The 20,832-nt window shown below is 41.9% G+C and overlaps 1 protein-coding gene across 1 annotated transcript in view; it reads right to left on the bottom strand.

Moving 5' to 3' along the window:
* Nucleotides 1–758: 758 nt before the first annotated feature.
* Nucleotides 759–20,832, bottom strand: part of LOC144520403 (ephrin type-B receptor 2-like) — a 63,650-nt gene continuing 43,576 nt past the window's right edge. The window contains 13 exon segments of the mRNA XM_078254084.1: nucleotides 759–1,925; nucleotides 3,760–3,915; nucleotides 4,017–4,210; nucleotides 6,190–6,339; nucleotides 7,107–7,343; nucleotides 9,007–9,254; nucleotides 9,619–9,741; nucleotides 9,894–9,961; nucleotides 11,787–11,895; nucleotides 12,011–12,173; nucleotides 12,263–12,387; nucleotides 12,698–13,033; nucleotides 16,189–16,344. Of these exon segments, the coding sequence (XP_078110210.1) occupies nucleotides 1,817–1,925; nucleotides 3,760–3,915; nucleotides 4,017–4,210; nucleotides 6,190–6,339; nucleotides 7,107–7,343; nucleotides 9,007–9,254; nucleotides 9,619–9,741; nucleotides 9,894–9,961; nucleotides 11,787–11,895; nucleotides 12,011–12,173; nucleotides 12,263–12,387; nucleotides 12,698–13,033; nucleotides 16,189–16,344 (2,174 nt within the window). The 3' untranslated portion in view covers nucleotides 759–1,816.

The raw sequence follows: 20,832 nt of genomic DNA, 5'->3' as shown, positions 1-20,832 counted from the left end.
GACTTGTGTACAGTAGGCCTACATCAGAGTGATTTGTGCTAGTACAGTAGAAGGAAGAGGTGTAACATGTCAAATGTCTCGATACCAAAAAAGAATCACGTAGACATGACCCAAGGTGAGAATTGATTGCTATGTCCTGTGAAGTATAAATTAATGTCATACCATTTATAAAAATTAGTTTTATCAAAAATTCACCTTTTTAAAAACAACAAAATAGAGTTCTCAAAGTGTACCTTTAGAATCCCCACCCAGAGTGGTACGGCACTCAGCCTCTCACCTCAGCTGATTATGCACATGGACAGATAATCCGAAACAGAGCCAGAGGACTGGTGTGTCCTACAGAAAACCTGAGAGGATAGACACTCATTTTGAAGGAGGTCGTGATGCCTTCTTTCTTGTAAAGACTGTCTCCGTTTTCAGCTCTAATGGCCCTGTTGGTTATGACGTCTGTCACAAGCAGAGGTGTTAGTACCGTAACACTGTTACGGAGCCACAGACCCTAAACAAAACCCTAACCAAGCACCTTTAGCTGCCCAAACCTGATCAAACCTTAACCACAGCAGCCAACAGTCACATGGGTTGTAACAGTGATGTTGATGTGTAACGGGTTTGGAAGCTACTGACAAACAATGTCGCCCTTCCCATTGAGGTATTAGTCATTTTACAAAATAAAGAACACTGTTCTCTCGTAATTACGAGATGCAGATCTTGTAATTATTATGAGATCAGTAGTCTATTTAATCAATGCAGCCATAGGAACAGATGCTGTAGGTTGTTGTGATAGTCCCAGTTAAGGAGGGGCACACAGAGGTTTGGCTAAATGCTAAAGGCTATGCTCTGTTGTTAAGTGCAGTGAATGTGCAGTGAGTGATTTGAAAGGGATAAGCTGACACAAACAGGATCAGGCAAATGAGCATCAGGTGAGATACAAATCTTGTAAATATGAGATTTTATCTACAGTGAGTGCAGTGCATTTCTGTACAACTTGTGTTAAGTTTTAAAAAACACACAATTGATCTTGGAGATAATTTGAGAATTGGAAATATTTTTGAAACACTCAAAGATTGCACATTAATGGTGGAGTGGTGAAAGTTGATGACTGAGCGACAAAGAATCGTTCCTTTACCTCACACAAACGCAGGACTAAGAAGACTTTGATTGTTTCCTGACCCAGACTATAGCAACTCTACACAGCTTCAGTGAAGTCACAGTGAACGACCGACAGCGTGGGCCAGTCAACATTTGCATACGGTCCTTTTCAGGTGGCTGAAGTGTATTTCCTCGCCAATCGGCTTTTAAAAATGTCAGTAGTCATGCCATTGTATGGCATTTTCAGAGGAGCAGCTACCACAGGATTAATGTTTAAAGTCTCTGGTTTAAGAAATCGGTGGTTCTGTGATTCAGATATCTGCAGCTTGTAACAGCACTAACATTGCTATATGTGGTGACAATTAAAGGGCAAATCTCTTCACTTCAGTTCAGTCTGAGAGCCAATAAACAGAAAGTGGGCACTGTGCTATAACGTTCCCAGTGCACGCATCTTCAGTTTTATTTTTCTTAGTAGGATGCAGAGATTGCTAGCTTCTATTAACCACACAAAACAACCAAATCAGGTGCTTTCAAAAAGCGAGCTCTTACCGCTGCTGCGTCCACAACAGCAGCACTGCCATCAGCAAGACAGGTAGCAACCACTAGGAAACAGCACACAGCTGGAACGGGGAGTGAGATGTTGGGAGGTTTGGGGGGTTAAGTCTCAGTCTGTGTCCTCACAGGGTTCCTATTGTAAACAGCGCATGTGGGCTCCTGGGCTACATGATCACACCTCCACTGAAGTGATCTGGTTCATCTGGGCCCTCATGGACTGGATGCTGTTGAGGAGCTTCTTCTGGTGGCCGGCTAACGTCACTCCCACTCTGACGATGTCCCTGAGGAGAAATTGTTTATCAGTTTCACCTCAGTATTCCACAAGACTAACATTTGAAATCCTTCAAGACTAACTGTTTTCCGGATGCCGACACTTTTAAAATATGATGTTAGAGTAGCTGTAAAGCAGAGACTGTCCTCCCCCCCAAAAAAACGACCCCGTAAGTCGTCTGTTCCAGCATCATTCTGATGAATGATCATTCTGATGAATGATGCTGAAAGGTGATGAAGTATATGAGCGTCAAACAAACGCAGGACTTTCACCCAATAGACTGGGGTTCATGTCCACGGTGAGTTTTTTTTTTAACTCTATGGAAAAAAACAGAACTGCATCACATTCTGTGTCACGTTCTGCGTCAGGACTTTAACCCAAACCACTAACTAAGTAGTTTTGGTGACTAAACCTAATCAATCTGCGACCGTTTCACGTTAACGTGTTTAAAACCATGGCCCTTACCTTCTCTGGTTTAGATATGGGGACCCTGTGGGTCGTATTAGAGGGCAGGAATAAACTACCTATGTGGTCGCAAGGTTTACAGGACTGCTTGACAAGGCAGCAGCGAGTGGACGTAGCGCTTTTTGCCCTTAGTTTTGCTACTTACCCATGATTGGAAAATATTCAGACAGTACTCAGGACTGAAAAAACTTTTAAAAGTCACCTGCATGTAAACAATCCCCCCCAAGCTTTGTTTTGACGTAAGGTAACTGTGTAATTATAATGTTCAGTATTGACTCTCGAGCAGTCCAGATTAGTCCGTACCACAGCCCTGCCTTGCCTGTCTGTCTCACTAACAAAATAAAGCAGAAATGCCAAAAGAATAAAAGATAGTCTTAAAAAGATAAGGCAGTAAAAGACAGTAGGCCACTATTTGTAGTAAAGATGTAAAAAAACATTATCTTTTTAATTATCTATCGCTATCATTTCATTCAAACATGATTTGAAGTAGGTTTGGCAGAGTTATTTTGGAAAAGTATCTGCTGACATTTCCATTAAGGATCCATTTCCCTCGATATATGACAACCTCTATTAATTAAGGTAATTACACATTAAAATCAGCTCTCTTATCTGGTTTCCCCATATTAAATTACTGTGCAGAAGTTTGGGGGCAATAATTACAATAGTAAATTACATTCATATTCTTTTTATTTTACAGAAAAGAGCAATGCGAATAATTTCTAATGCTGGGTGTAGGGGTCATACCAGTTCATTATTCATACAGTTACAAGTAATAAAGATGGCAGACCTGGTTAAAATTTAGACAGCACAATTAATGTTTAAAGCAAAAATAATCAACTACCGATAAATGTAAATTTCAAATCTGTAAAGGTGTGTTGTTGTGCTTCTTTTTTGTGCTTTGATATAAATATATGAGAAAGAAATTGTATTTTGCAAGATACTTGGTAAGTTACTTGGCTGAGTTTAAAAAAAAAACAATAATAACAATTATGACAGAGGAAGCGTGTTAACTAGGCTGGGATTAAAGAAGTGTAAACTTTTTCCCAAACCTTTTTGGACATTTTGGACACAAAATGTATCAAGGGTTTGTTATTCATGTATCTTTATGCTTTATATGTTGTGTAATATTATTATTTTCTGTATGAAATAAATTTCAATCAATCAGGAAATTAGTGGTTCCAATGTCATTTTATAATTTGAAGATATGGATATTAGAGATTTGCTTTCTACTACAAACTAGGAGCCCTTGCATCTGCATTAGGTTTAAAATCACATGTAACTAACTACCAATGACCATGATGATCAGTATCATCAGCAAATCTCTCTCTGTTTCATCTGTCTGGTCTACAGGGTCGGAATATTGGAAGTAAGCAACATACTCCATAGTCATCTTAGACACAACATCAAAGCTGCTGAAGTCTTCGTTGGCAAAGTTCTCCTTGTACTGGCCCATCTTAATGGCGTCCAGCCACTCCTCCACGGTGCTGAAAGAGGAGAAGTCTGGAGTGGTGCGATCCAGTAGAGGTAAATGAACACTGGTGGACACAACAAAGACAAAACAAGACAACACAAAATTGGTCAGTGAGGCGGTAGGTCAGTCCCAGTGGTAGTGAGGGAGGTCCTTTCCTCTCCATACCTTGATGACAGCGGTGTCATGGCCTTGAGGCTGCTGGGGTTGCGGATCATCTTATCCAGGGTGCTGACTATCTGGCTGAATTTGGGCCGGTTGCTGCGGTCCTTCTGCCAGCAGTCCAGCATCAGCTGATGCAGTGCACTGGGACAATCCATAGGGGGCGGCAACCTGTAGTCCTGCTCTATGGCATTGATAACCTACAAGAATGTACAACGTGGAGTCTCAGAGCATGATTCATTCCAGAACCACACACACAGACACACACGCACACACGCACACAGACACACACACACACGCGCACACACACACACACACACACACACAAAAACACGCATGCGCACACACACACACACACGCACACACACATACAAACACACACAGACACGCACACACACAGACACACACACACACACACACACACACACGCACACACACACACACACACACACACACACACACACACACACACACACATAATTCAAATTTTACCATATGGCCTTAGCAATAAACAAGCCGTTATTTAATGTCACCAACTGTCGTTTCTTTACTCTTCTTAAGTATCAGTTCAGGCCGTCGTTTTTTGACCCAAACGATATCCAAAAGTTATAGAAATATTTCACTCTCAGTCATGACAGTATACTATATATATCTTGGGGTTACATCTGTTGATTGATTTCATTTTACTGTTTTAAATTCAATTTTAATTCCCATAATAAAAAATTGAATGTTGTCTTAATAAACTGTCAAACTAAAGTGGCTGTGAAGAGGGAGGACTATTTGTCACAGCCAGCTCATCAGCACTGCAAACTGCTTTTATACCAAGTCACAGTAGTGGACGGTCATGTGACGCCCACCTGGCTGAATTATACAGGGAGTGAACGGATCTGTTGACCACATCATCAGCTTCAGTGCTCTTGTGCTCTAAAGTGCTCTATTGGGCTATTTGATGAAAGTGCAGCAGGTGTAGGCTAGGGTTTTTTTTTTAAAGATGATTTTTTTTGGGGGCATTTTAGGCCTTTATTTATATAGGACAGCTTAGACATGAAATGGGAGAGAGAGAGGGGGAATGACCTGCTCTACCAGGTGAGCTACCCAGGCGCCCTACTTTCCTTTGCTTTGATTGAAATTAGTGCTGTCAGTTAAACGCCGTTAACGCAAACCCATTTTAACGGCGTCAATTTTTTTATCGCGAGGTTAACGTTCTTTTTGGCTTAGCAAACTTTGTCGTTTTTTTCACATGCCGTTGCAACAACTAGTAACGTTAAAAAAACTACAACACCACACCGGATCTAGCTAGACCGGAAACAAAACAACAGGCACGGCGCACACACTTGTTTGGGCTTGCGAGCCGGCCAAAGAGTAGGTACGTTTTGAGTGGATGGCGAGCGCGAGACGCCGAAATGGATGCCAATAAGATTCTGAATGGAAAGTTTACTTTTAAAAAGTTCCCAAATGGTTCCATTGACAAGACCACAGTGATCTGTGTGTTTTGTCGTTGTGAACTGAGCTGTCATCGCAGCACGTCCAGTCTGAAATACCACTTGATGGCCAAACACACAGCTGATGCCAATTCTCCGCCACCTCGTCAAAGCCAGGCGACAAAAGCACAAAACAAGCCGATCCACTTTTCCATGTTGACAAGAGCATTAAAATGAGAAAAAATAATTGGACAAAAAGAAATCTAGGGACATTTAGAATAGATAAAAATGTGCGATTAATTGCGAGTTAACTATGACATTAATGCGAAGGGAGTTGGGTTGGGAACCGGAGGGACGCTGGCTCAAGTCCCCATACGGACCGAAGTACGGAGGTGGACTTGTAGCTTGAGAGAAGCCAGTTCACCTCCTGGGCACTGCCAAGGTGCTCTTGAGCAAGGCACCGAACCCCCCCCCCAAACCGCTCTGACACTCACTCTGACATCTCTCCATTAGTGCATGTAAAGGACCTGAGCATGTGTGTGTGTATTTCAGGCCTGTGTATAGTGTGTAATAACAGAGTGTAAATTGTAATTTCTCCATTCAGGATCAATAAGGAGTATAAATATAAATTAAAATAAAAACTGCGTTAGCTCTGTAGCTCTTCCTTCTGGCGATAATGTAAAGATGCTATGTTAGCACACAGCAGCTTTTAAAACTAGATGACATGAGGCTCCATCACCTTCCTATGCTTTACTCACATCTTGATTGCTCATGTCCCAGTAGGGCCTCTCTCCGTACGACATCACCTCCCACATGACGATACCATAGCTCCAGCAATCACTGGACCAGGTGAACTTCCTGTACTGGATGGCCTCTGGAGCCGTCCAGCGGATGGGAATCTTCCCTCCCTGGAAAAACAAGTGTGAGGTCAGCAGTGGCACAGTGAAAACAAAGACAGAGACAGTTATCACTGATGCTTTTAACAAACCTATTATCATTTTTCTTCATTTCTTAATTATTCTGGCTATTATCATCATCGTTTTTATGGTTAGGGTTAGGGTTATACCCCATAACATCAGAGCAGTTACACTCACCCCATTATTCTATTTCCCAGATCAGGGTTAGGGTTAGGTTAGCTTTTCTCAGAAGGCGAAGCACTGCTACTTCTGCTACTTGGGCGGAGTGATTTGCTCGCAGCACCTGAGAAGCCCCCGTGGTGAAGAGCAGAGAGTAACAACGGTGCTTTTCAGGTGCTGCGAGCAAATCACTCCGCCCAAGTAGCAGTGCTTTGCCTTCTGAGAATAGTTCCCAGTATGTATACGGTTAAATGATGGCTGTGTCTCATGTGACCTTGTTATTTGTACAGGCTGTGACTATACAAATCACAACTTGTAAATAGGAAAATGTTGCCATTATTTTGTCACTTATTGGGAACAGTAGGCCAGATGGAGCCAGTTACCTCCAGGATCTGTGCTAAGCTAGGTGCGTCAGACAGAGTTACGGCACGCACGGAGATAAGAAGGGTAATGTATGGACTTATCTAACTCTGGGAGGATACGGTGAATAAGCTAAAGTCCCAATAAGTCGGCGTGTTCCTATAATACTTTGACTAACATATTTGGTATATCCGGCATGTGGTTTCCAACATAATGGTGCCTCTGCGTGAGATTCCAACATAGTCCTGATGCAGACTCACCAGAGCGCTGGTGTACGTGGGGTCTGAAGTGTCGTCCTCCAGGAAGCGGGACAGGCCGAAGTCAGACACTTTGCACACCAGGTTGCTGTTGACCAGGATGTTCCTAGCTGCCAGGTCTCGATGAACGTAGTTCATGTCACACAGGTACTTCATGCCTGCTGCTATGCCTCGCAGCATTCCCACTAGCTGGATCACTGTGAACTGCCCATCATTTTGCTGGAAGAAAAAAAACATCAAATGACTTAACACTACATGTGCTAAACAATAGGATTGCAAACTTGAAATCGGATCAGATCTAAAAGATTTCTCTCCCGTTTCATCAGTAGTCATGGCCAGATAATTCCAGTGAAAGTCACCTTTAAATTTCAATTTCACATCTCCAGGAACTCTTTTTCCTCAAACCATAAAACACCTGGTTACACTTTACTTGAATGTATTTACATAAGAGTGACACTGTCATGAACGTGTCATAAACATTATAAACGAGTCAGAAACGTTTATGACATAACGCTTCTTTTAGTAAGGGTCATTCGGTTTTTGTCATGACAAGTTAGGGTTAGAGTTAGGGTCAGGGGTGTACTGATCCGATATTAAGATCGGATATCGGTCCCGATATTGACAAAATAGCTGGATCGGGGATTGGAAAAATTAACAGATCCACAGGCCGATCCAGTTTTGTTAGTTTTTTTTCCCTCTGACGCACGTGTATCGCATGCTGGAAGAGTTGAATGTACAAATAAATACGAATTCAATACATTCCATCTATGTTATTTTGTCTCAATTAGGAAAGCAATGTTTAGTTATGTAAGTCTGGTGCCTTTAGTCTCTTCCACATGGTGGAAGGAAGTTATAAGGTGGAAGGTATACAGTGTATTATTAATTCAACGGTATCGGATCGGTATCGAGTATCGACAGATACACAAAGCCCAGGCATCGGTATCGGCACTGAAAAAGTCGGATCAGTGCATCCCTAGTTAGGGTTAGAGTTATGGTTAGGGTTCATGCGTCATGACTGTGTCATGATACCTTCAAGTAAAGTGTTACCAAACATTTGAAATTGCCATGAAATTTGCCGTGATTATTTATGAAAGATGACCTTTCCTTGAGCACCAGAATCAGGCCACATTGTTCACTTAAATGTTTGTTGAATATGAAATGTATGATCAGTGACTGCAGATGGGAATGGCGTAGCAGGATGGCTACAAGAAGGATTCAATTCAATTTATTTTTTATAGTATCAATTATCTCGAGACACTTTACAAACAGAGTAGGTCTAGACCACACTCTATAATTTACAAAGCCCCAACAATTCTAGTAATTCCCCCAAGAGCTAGCATTTAGTGTGGACAGTGGCAAGGAAAAACTCCCTTTTAGGAAGAAACCTCGGACAGACCCAGGCTCTTGGTAGGCGGTGTCTGACGGTGCCGGTTCAGGATATAATGAACAGTGGCAATAATAGTCACAATAAAGATAATGGAAGGATGTGCCAATGGCGCCTGGGCTCAGCTGACCCCCAAAGCCTTCCTGAGCATACAGAGACTGCTGAGCATGTTTGGTTTTGAGATGACAGACAAACAACGGTGCCTTGTCCCTGGTATTGATGAAAATGATGATCCGCAGCCGGATGACAGAGCCCCAGCTGGGTTAACATTACCCAGTGGCAGCCGATAATACCATTCATTTAATAGCACCTGTTCCAAATACAGCGGCTGGAATATGTTCAAAACTGCAAAATAATTTAATGTAATAGTAATAATAGTAGTAATTGTTTATTTCTATATCACTTATTGATATTGCAAAATCTTAGGGCTAAACTTAGGGCCAATAGCAGAATGGACTTCTGAATGAACTTGCTCATTCTTCAGTGTGCCCCCTTTACCCTGAGGAAGGAGTCGAGGGAGCCGTTCTCCATGAACTCAGTGATGATCATCACAGGGCTGCTCTTGGTCACCACCCCCTCCAAATGGATGATGTTGGGGTGGTCGAACTGGCCCATGATGGATGCCTCACTCAGGAAGTCCCGCCTCTGGCGTTCAGTGTAGCCCGCCTTCAGCGCCTTAATAGCCACCAGGATCTCTCTCTTCCCAGGCTGCCGGAGGTTTCCACTGCACACCTCCCCAAACTCACCTGACAGCAACATGACAGCAGTCAGTGGAAAGTGAATGTCAAACAAAACACACCGCTTCAAAAAGGACTCAAGTAACCAAAGTAAGTAAACAACTATCACTATCTGAGTTATCTTTGACATAATCTTCCCAGGAATTATAGATATACTGTGTTCTTATCTTGTTAGGCAGTAATATGACACGTTGCATGGATATGGCAAGGCATTCCCTGATTTAGTCCCCTGCTGAAGACTTCCAACCAATTAAATAGGAGTTCCTTAAAATGTGCCCTTGGGACAACTGAACAGGGCAGAACAGACTTCAGTACTTGCTTGCTTCAATGATACCTGACATCCTTTGCTTTTTCATGCAAGGTTGTCCTTTACCTGCACCAATAACTTGTTCAATCTTGACACAGGAAATGTCAATCTCCTTGGCAAACTCTCTGACTGCTTCATTAGGGTCTTCATATGTGAAGGGGTCAATGTAGATCTTCATTCCTGGTGACACTTCAACAGAGAGACAGAAGAGACAGAAACAGCTACACACACACACACACACAAGTGACAACAGCAATACTCTTCCAAACAAAAGCTGCCACATGGAACATCAGTGTTAATGGCTGCCAGTCTATCCGATAACAACATGCTGTGTTACTTACTGTGACCACTGGTGTAATGTTGGAGTTTGTCTGTGTACTCTGACTCTGATCTTTCGGGACTTCTCCTGCTGGGGACACAAACACAGAGGCTTGCATGTCAACAGATCAATCGCCCCATCCACTGATGAAGACCATGCTGCTATGGATGAAAGCTGCTCAGTGTACCTTGAGTTGACCAATGTTTTTGTGAGAACACACCAACAGTGAGCTTTTATACCAGTAAATACGTTTTGTTCTTGCCTTGCATGGTTATGCACTCTTGTGATTTTGTCACTGTTAATAAGTGAAAGGAGATGTGCAGTAGGGTGTGTTAGTAATACTGAACCAGCCATATTATTTATAGTAGGAATTTGCTGTATTCTAGAAGAAGAAGACAGACTTTATTGATTCCCAGCGACCCTCCGCTTCCTAAGCCCAGTGCCTACAGACTGAGCTCCTGCTGCCCAGTTCCATGGCTTTGAAAGGCATGTGCATACAAACAGTCCCTGATGTGATGAGGATCTGGATCATTACTAGCTACATTTCGAGGAGTGGCTACAGGAAACGTGTTCCATGTTTCTCATGTGGCACGGATGATGCCCAAAGGAACGATCAGTGAAAGTCATTTAGTGCATATATTTTGTTTTTGCACTGTGACGGTTAAAAAAAAGAAGATAAAAAGCAATTGGTGCCTAAAACCTTCAGTGTTTGATACTAGATTTTCTTAAGACCTAAGCAAAGCATTGTTAGGAACTCTGCCCCTGTGTAGCGTTGCTGCCTTGTCTCTCTCTCCTCCCCCCCTTCCCTGTGTGTGTTTGGTTACAGGAGTGGAGTCAGGTGAGCAGAAGTCACAGGGCCAGCTGCTATTCATCAGCCTCATCCTGCTCTTCTTGATACGCCCGGTTCATTCCGTCACTCTGCGCCAGATCATAAACCAAGTCTACCCACGGCCTGGTCTGACTCCCGCCTCCACTCTAATCCTGCACACAAGGCCCTGGCTGAAGACCTTAGGTTGCGACCGTGCAGGTATGGAGTCAGAAGAGATGATATGTACTCAGAGGCAAGACCTAAGCGGGACTTAAAAGTTATAAGTAATATCTTAAAATCAATTCTAAATTTTACCAGGAGCCAATGTAGAGAAGCTAAAATTGGTGTAATATGCTCTCTTTTTTTTTTGGACTTGCTGAAGTTTATGTAAGCTCCGTTGACTCAGACATGTGTAGAGCAAATTGGAATAGTCCTGACTATCTCCAGGTTTGTACTAGATAAAATGAATCTAATCTTGGAGATTCTTCTTAGCTGCAGGAAAATATTATTGTCTAAGATAATGCCAAGATGTTTACAATTTGTGGCGATATTTTGGGACAAAGAGCCCAGATATTGTGAAATGCATGCATTGCCTGCGTCGGGGCCAATAATAGTTACCTCTGTCAATTAAGGATTCTGTTGAATAAATCTTGTTTAGTCACGTTCACTTCCCTGTCTCTGAGTTCTGCATTTGAGTCCATGCCATCTAACCTTAACACGCATGTTGGATATGTTGCCAGATGTCACCTATCTATCTATCTATCTATCTATCTATCTATCTATCTATCTATCTATCTATCTATCTATCTATCCATTCATCCATCCATCCATCCATCCATCAGCCCCTGGTGGCCTGTTCAGCTCTCCATTCATCGGTATTTCTATATTAGCACTAACTGACTGACTACTACCTGTACCTGTATATCTTCATTTTCTCAGAGCTCGTTTTAGCTCATTGTTTTATGTCACATATATTGTGTTTTAGTTTACTGTAGATAGTTTGTTTGCTGACAGCTAGCAATGGTAACAAGTCAGCAATAAGTGTTACTCTTTTATCAGTACAGTTATTATTCTATTGTTTCATGGCCTGTAACATTGCTGGCTCACCTGCGGCAGACAATGATTAAGACAGTGATGGCAATGATGAAGACTAGTCCTGCAGCAGTGGAACCGATGATGAGGGGGAGCTTCTCCTGGATACTGGACTTATATTCCTCTACAGGTAAAAAGACAGAAAACCAAGAAATGTGACTCCTATTCAAATATGGATGCGATCCAGGCCTTGATTAGCTACCTGTGCTAGAGAGCAAACATATGAGTGTCATTCCTACCTTCAGTCATGGTTTGGAAGTACATTTTGCCACTAAAGCGTCCAAATCCAGCGACAGTCCGAGCCCGAACCTGAAAGACGTAGATGGTTCCAGGCTTTAAGCCCTGTATGACTGCAGTGTTGGTCTGACTCCTCGTCAGAGAGGAGTTCCACTCTGCCTGGTTCTAAAAAAAACATAGATCAGAAAATTAAACATCAGAAAATAATCAGACAAACACTGTAATTAATGATGAATGACTCATCATCAGTGTACCTTCTCATAGTACTGCAGTTCATAGTCCAGGATGAGTCCATTGGGCTGATCAGGCTGGGACCAGGACAAGGTGATGCTGTTAGGGCTTCTGCTGACCTGGTGGATGATGGACACTGCTGATGGTGCTGGGGACAAAACAAGGGAAAGCGAAGTTAGAGCTGGAGAGAAAATACTGACAGGTAGACAGGCTACTGAAACCGAAACTACTACTGAAATTATAAGTGAAACTGTTGGACCGAGTCATGTTCAATCAAAGTGAATTTCTTTCATTTAGCTGAAGCTGTTATCCAAAGCGACCTCCAATAAGTGCATTTGACCATGAAGTTACAAACTCCGAACAGCAAGGATCACAGAGAAGTACATTAGCTTCAAATACCACTAAGAGCCACCGGTAAGTGCCGAGTTATGCCATGCAAAAGGTTGGGTGAGCCTCACCAGCCTGGTTGGTGGTGATGTTGACAGACGTGTACTGTGGTGAATAAGGACTCTGGTCAGACACTCCATTGACAGCTTGTATTTCAAAGGTGTACTGGGTGTGAGCCAGGAGGTCACTGATGTGGACGTGGGTGTCGATCAGTCCCAGCTGACGTGGTACAAACTGCACGTTGTCGCCACAGCGGGTACAGCCCCCCCGTCCACTGCCACAGCTCTTACATATGATGTTGTAGACAAGATCTTCTCGGCCGCTGGCCTCCTTTGGTGGGCTCCACTCCAGCCTCAGAGAGGTCTCATTTACCATGGAGATGACGTTTTGTGGAGCTGATGGAACAGCTGGCAGAAAAAGGAGAGGAGAAAATGATACGCATACTGTACTTGCAGTAATTACTGGGACTTGCAACAATTCATGATTCTTCATTTACTATTACTTTCCTTTACTACGGCTGCCTTGTCTGGATTTATTTTCAACCTGTGTAATTTACAGTTTTTGCCAATTGCTTACAAGTGAATGCTTAGACAAAAACATCAAAGACTTAACTTTTGTAGCCACGCCTTAAACAAAGGCACCAAAAGTGCAATGGGAAAAAATAAACTATATATATATATGTTTTTTTTCTAAAGCCATTTTATTTTTGCATTCATTAATATGTATTACCTTTTGATTTTTTTTCTTCAAATGCCTTTCAAAGCCAGTAGTAGAGAACATTTTGGGTGGTTATTACATAATGCACCATATTATTACATACTCGTTAAAAAAAAGTGCAACCCCGGCATTTTGTAAGAACTGCCGCATTATGTGATACTTTATTACAAAATTACAAAAGAGACATTTTTTTATTTTACATATTGGGTTCAGGGTTTTTATTACAAAATGCGGCAGATTATTACATAATGCGTTGTTATTACATAATGCGTTGCTACAGACCGTTTTCCAAACTAAACCATAACACACGTATATATTTAATAGGCCGCTTTGCCAATCTTATTTGTTTGTGGTGGTGTGATTGCTGTTCACTGTACATGGTTCTGAAGTGTCTGTTGCTAATGGTACTTGGCAGTGTGCACGCTGTCATGATGTGTAGATGCAATATTTGCAAGGAGGATTTGCATTTTGCTTTAGAAATTAGCTGTTTTTGTTTGTTTTGCTCATTGCATTGCTAAGGCTGGACTAGCATCTTATTTTTCTTTCAATTTTTGATGGCATGGTCATACATATAACTTTTACTGGACTATAGGAGAGGACACAATAAACTAGGCTGGTAGTTTGCTTTTTTCCCCAATTAGTCAAGGGGGGTTCAGAGGGCTGAGGTTTAAGAGTCACCAAGGGCGGACTGGCCATCTGGCATACCATGCACTTTCCCGATGGGCAGATGTGCTTTTTTGACTGACCGCCGACAGTTTTTAAACATTTTTTACTATTATTATTATTTTTTTTGTCCGGCCCATGAACTGGCCCATAAAAGTGGTAGGCCTAGACCAATTGTTTTTTTCAATTGTCACTGGGCTGGCCCAAAACAATTTAGTCAAAAATATCACATAGGCTACTTGTTTTTCTTTTTCTGACAGACGCGGCCTATGAAACACGTAGCTCAGCGGCCCATTGGTTGTTTTCTTAATTGACAATGGACTGGCCCAATCATATCTTTAAAGAACACCCTCTTTGGGACTTGCCAGGCTAGAATAGTGATAGAGATCATGGGGAAGAAACGCAAAGGAGGTGCAGAGAAGCTGCGTGAGAAAAAGAATCAGGCAGACGCTGCCAAATGTGTCAAATTGACAGACATGTTTTCGGCAGTAGCAGGACCTTCATCAGCTCCCGTGGCTGATGATAGTGGTGGTGTCGTGTCGGTGTCAGTGGCATGCACAGTGAGGAGGAGACTCAGGAGGAGAGGGACAGAGATGAGGGAGTGAGGGTAGAACCTGTGGTAAGCAGAACTCCCCTTAAAACACTTTGCCCCTTGATAAAACTGAGCCATAAACAAGTGGTGGACAAACTGTTGATGATAACACTACAACAATAGAAGAAGCAGACATGCTATACTGTATGATTGCATTAGTTTGGCTAAGTGCATAGGTGTAGGCTAGGCTAGTTACCTAACCTACGAAAGCCATAACGTCAGTGTTACAAAAGGTACTACTGATAATCACAGTAAGAATCCTGTATTTATGTGTAGTCTTGACTGATGATGTTCTCACCGTTTTATTATTATTAGGCTATATTAGCCTACCTTTCATTCAACAAAGTAGCCTACATCTTAATAATAAGCAAAACACCACCTTAAGGTTCATCTAACCTTAAGCTTGTGCTTGTACATTTGTGTCCTTAAAGGAGCCTAGATAAAAAAAACGTTTCATGCACATCATGCAAACTTTAACGAGAATTGTAGCTTTTCTATCTGCATTGGCAGACAAAAACTCAGGATAGACCTCTTCAAATTAAAGCACAGGGCATCTTCAGTCATGAAATGATATTTATGATAAAACAACAATAGGCTATGACATAAGTGACTTAACATAATGACCTTTTTAGGGGTTGTTTAGAATCATCATTCATCTATTTGTGATCTTACAGTTGTGTTCAGAATAATAGCAGTGTGTTTAAAAAAGTGCATAATGCTCAAAATCCTTAGAATAGCTTTTAATTCCATAATATCAATGCATTGGGAACACTGCACATTCAATTCCAAATCAAAACATGACCAAAATTCATCAAGTTTGTGTTATACCTTTACAGAAAGTGAAGAAAAAGGCCTATAATTTTCTGCACTTCTTTATATGTTTTCCCCTCTCCAATCAACTTTTTAATCAAAGTCCGCTGTTCCTCAGAGTAATGTCTGCAACGACCCATTTTGCTGAGTATTTCAGTGTGAAATGCACTATAACCAGCATGTACAACATTTGCTTCCTTCCTTCCTTAAATATTGGCCATAATTGACACCTGTTTCTTCACAGAATCAATCACCTCACTAATTGAACACACTGCTATTATTTTGAACATGCCCCTTTCAATTACAGATTCAATTACACAGAATGAGCAGCATGCATGTCATGACTGTTGGGTCTGTTGGTTTTCTATGACTCCACAACACTTACTAGTAAATTATTTGCCATGTAGAAATATCACTTCTACCAAAAAAATTGATTTATGAGGATAGTGATGTTGGACTGCTATTATTTTGAACACAACTGTATGTGGTGGGCCGGTCTAGGCCAAATTGCCAGGGCCAATTTTTGGTCCCAGTCTGTCCCTGAGAGTCACAGTGCGCAAATGATCTGCATGACATCATGCGTACACAGCAGCAAGTGTAATTACTGTGCTTCTTGCCGATAGAGTAAGCTAAGCGAAGTGCTTTGAGATAAGCGTAAACAGCCTAATGTTTTGTAGTGTTTGTGCAATAGGTGTTCATATCAAATGATCTGAGCTGCTGTTTGCAGCAGGCACACTGCTATCCATGAATGTGCTCTCATGGCAGTTAGTGTATACATACTTGTACAGGGCATCTGTGGAGGGTCAGAGTCAGCGCGGTAGTAGCCGTTGCGACAGACACAGTTGGTTGCTCCTTCACTGGTGGTTCGGCTGTTAATGGGGCACTGCAGACATTGCTGGTCTCCCTGTGCAGCCTTGAAGAACCCTGATACACAAGCTGTATGGAGATATACAACAGTGGGGGAGGTTCAGGGTGCACAGAGGAAAGAGGAAGGACAGGGGAAAAAAAAAAAATGAGACCAGCAAGCTTAGGAACAAAGTGCATGGTGTGTATATATATATATATATATATATATATATATATTATACATTGTACAAGAGAAAAAGAGGGAAAAACGGTCCACAATGTCAACTTTATATTAAATTGGCTAGTATCAGAACCATGAGTAATAGTAGTCACATTCTAAAATCCTATGTCCGAGCTGTTTCATCTCTACATTTTCCCGACAGAGCATATGATTAGTCGTGATAGCCTATCCACCTGCATCTCAAAAAGGTCAGCTCATCGAAGTAACATGTACTGGGACTCGTTCAGATGCTGTCAGTTCTGCTGTCCACATGTTCGTTTTGTATTCCTCTGTGAATGTATGATACTATCTTATTTGATTTCGGGTTTATTTATCAGGTTATTTTACATCCGCTGTCCCTGGACTGGTGCTAAGAGGCCACCCTAAAAAAAGAGAGAAGGATTAAGCTATAAATAATACATACCGATTTGTCCCTATAAAATAAAAGTGTATTATACTAATGCTAAAAGACAACAACATGAAAACAAGAACAGTTGGTTAAGATCAACTCCAGCACACGCATGCATGCACGCACACACACACACTCTCAGCTGAACTGTCAGACCATATAACTGTCATGGTTGTGGTTTTTCCTGTTTTATTTTATTAATTCATTCCCTGTTTGCTTGTTTCCCTGTGTTATGTTCACTGTTTCCTGTTTGGCTGTATTGTTTTCATTCATTTTTCATGGTTGTTTTTTGTGTTCTTTGTTTTGTTTTTCCCAGTACCATTCTTGCATGTTGTCATGCTTCAGTTCCTGTTTTATTTTGTAGTCTGGAGCTGTATTCGAAACCATTCCATTTCATGGAAATAGTGCACTATATAGTGTGTTCGCCATTTTGTAGTGGTGTTCGAATTTCCCGCGGTAAATTAATTCACTATATAGTCCACTATAAAATAACCAAAATGCGCAGCTAATTTGAGTGTACATACGATGTACTCTACATTTTATTCCCGTATCCCAAAATGCAACGCAGCCGTCTTTTCCAGGAGGAGAAGAAGAAGCAGAAGTCACAGCGACAACTGAAAAGGAAAAATGAAGCGGACTTTCATTTCTAAACAGTTGAAATGTAACATGCAACATACATATAACTTTTTACTATTCTCCAGAGTGCTCAGTTTGTTTCAGGGACGTATTAAAAGTATTTTAGTTTTTTACAGGCACATCTCCTGACGCAAGTCACGCAACGATGTGTTTTCAGTGTCGGAAATCTCATGGTCGTTCCCTATATAGTTTACTATTTAATAAACACTACATTGGGAATAGTGAGTGAGTGAATGAGGGAGCCGTTTTGAACACAGCTTCTGTTTCTCTTGTGTCATGTCTTGTTTTACTTCCTGCCTTGTGTGTTTTCCCGCCTTTGTGATTGTCTGCCCCGCCCTGATGTGTTTCACCTGTTCATCTGCCCTCATGTCACCTGTCCCTCGTTACTACCCTTTAGTGTCTGTGCTTTCTTTGTCTGTTTTCCATTCGTCAACATGCCTGGTGCCATTCCCTGCATCATTGCGTGCTGACGTGCTGATGTGCTGACATTTACGATAAGTGTATTGTCTCATTTCCGGTGCTTCTGTGTGGCTAGTTTCCTGCTCCAGCTAAACTTAGTTAATTCTGTTTTATTCTTTCATTTAGCTGTGATTAAAACCTCTTGTTGTCCTGAGGTCTTAGCCAATATATCAGACCTATATATTAGACCCAAACTTAGCACAGAAAGTATGGAAATTTGTGTTTGGTAGATTATTTCTCTGTGCTAACAATGATTTTTGGCAATAAATCTTATACCGTTGGAAAGCCTGTTTAGTTCCCTTACAAATGGTGCCCCATTTGTAAGAACATGCATTTGTGGGATGAGTATGAGTATGTGGGTTGCGCCCATGAACAATTTGCCAAATCTTCTCTGCCAATGTCATTGACTCGTTTGGTGGATTGGATGATTGAAGTTTGAAGAAACAAGACATATTGACAATTGAACAATTTATTCATTTCACAAACAGGAGCCTCAGTAGCGTGTGGAAGAACCATACACAGCCATAACAGCCTGGCACCTCCTCCTCATGCTGGTCACCAGCCTGGTCACACACTGCTGTGGGATGGCATCCCATTCTTCAACCAGCAGTCCTGACCTCAACCCCATTGAACACTTGTGGGATCAGCTTGGGCGTGCTGTTCGTGCCAGAGTGACCAACACAACTCTGTCTGTCAAACCCCTGCTCCCCATGTTCAGTCGGTGTATATGTGTATATATATATATATATATATATATATATATATATATATATATATATATATGCACCTAATGTAGATGATCAGGCATTTTCTATAGATATGGAAAGGAAATTACAAGCTAGGGAACCATAATTTTGTTGTAAGAGGCCATTTTAACTTAATAGTGGATCCAGTTCGGGACTAAATTGAGGTGGCAACACACAGGGCCCCCAGAGCCTCTCTCACTTTACAGAGGATGAGTAAGATTTTAGGCTTGGTGGATATTTGGGTAATTTAGAACCCATCTGGGAGAGACAATACATTTTTCTTTTTGTCAGTGCACAAGACATATTCTTTTTTTTTTTTTTTAAATGTTCAAATCACTGGCTCCCTCTGCTATAGGATGTGTGATAGGAAATATCATAATCTCTGACCATGCGTGCGTTTGCCTAGACCTGCTGCCTCAAAGTGAGAAAAGATGCTCTTATGCACCTTAACTCCTTCCTTTTACTATTACTTTGCGATCAATTGGTGAGCAAAGACCTCCTTGACGCGGATTTAACTATAGAGGAAATTAAAGAGGTAATGGGGGCCCTGGCTATGGCGAAGGCTATGATGGCTCCCAATTAAGTCCTGCATCAAATATAAAATCCTCCTTCTCACCTGTACCTTTGGAGACAGAGCCTTTAGTTTTGCAGCCTCATCCCTCTGGAACACCCTCCCTGCAGATTAAGGCATGGATACCCGACCCAAGCCCGACGGGTCCCGACGGGCCGGACAGATATTTAGAAATTACGGTCGGGTTCGGGTCGGGCTCGGTCACATCAGCGTGATAAAGCATTTGTTGTAAAATGGTGCTGCGGCTCCTTTTAAGAGAGCTCATTGCGTGTGTAAAGTGGGCAGAAGAGAGAGAGAGAAAGAGGAAGCAGACGTGTAGATGTGACCGGAGCAGAGTTGGTGGAATAAGTTTCAGTTTTGTACACAGTGTGTGCGGTGTCCGAGATAAACCCCAGACTGAAAGCCAAGTTCTTCATCTGCTCACCAGAAACGGAATTTTAACCCCGACGTTATATAACGTCAGCCCTGGAGGTAACGAGTCTCCCCTGGTTTTTCTGATTACGGTCGGAATTGAAGCAAGCAGGAAAGGTTAACACACTGAAAATGTTATATTAAACAGCTTTTAACGTGCGCTTGTTCCCCCATGTGCGCTGATGTGCTCATCTGTTGACATTTCCGAATGCCTTCCTACAGTTGCTTAATAAAAGCTTTCCACACAAACAAAACGTACATGTGTCATTAGTATGAGAAAAAAAACGAGATTTTAACTGTGTCAGGCTCGGGTCGGGCTCGGACATAAATATCTTAATACCTGTCGGGCTCGGGCCGGGTTCGGTCACGGCTCTGTCGGACGCAGGCCGGGTTCAGACGGAAAAATTCGGCCCGATCAGACCTCTACTGCAGATATCCAAAATGCTACATCCCTGGACATTTAAAAAAAAAACTCCTGAAACACCACCTCTTTACCACATCTTACAACCCATTTTAGCTTAGCCACAATAATTCTGTAAAGTGTCCTTGGGTTTCATGAAAGGCGTTATGTAAATCGTTGTTTTAGGGCTCCTCGGACATTTTTTAACTGCACTTTTATTTTGAAAAGTAGTCAGCAGACCAGGAAAATGATTCGTATCATATTCAGCCTGTAACATTTTAGGTCAGTGAACTTGGTTGTATAAGAATTTGCCTTTTGATTCTGTCTCTGAACCAAAAAGAAAGGTAAGACTCCAACAACGGAAAAAGGTCAGCCACAGGAATTAGAGTAGTAAACACCAACCCTAAAGGCTGATGGAGGCACTGCAGGCAGAAGGTTCCAGCAGCAATCACATCTTCTTTTCTTTGAATTCTGTGCTGTGGTGACCATGGCCACAGTGTGGCACAGAGCACGACAGGACGTCTGTGGCTGGATTGGCTGTGCCTGTATTTATTTTTGGCAGCTGTTGGGTACGTTACAGTGCCTTTTGAAACGTCTCTCAATTTGCATTACATGCAGATGATAAGAGTGTTTAACCTGTTCAACCCCGATGATCCACTGCTGGGTCAGTCAGTACAAACTGCTGCCAAATATTGTCCAAACCCACAGAACCTTATTTTAAATTCC

This window comes from Sander vitreus, chromosome 7, assembly GCF_031162955.1.
Source record: "Sander vitreus isolate 19-12246 chromosome 7, sanVit1, whole genome shotgun sequence".
Lineage (NCBI taxonomy): Eukaryota > Metazoa > Chordata > Actinopteri > Perciformes > Percidae > Sander > Sander vitreus.
Note: the sequence above shows the minus strand (reverse complement) of the source record. Positions and strands in the feature narration are given on the sequence as shown.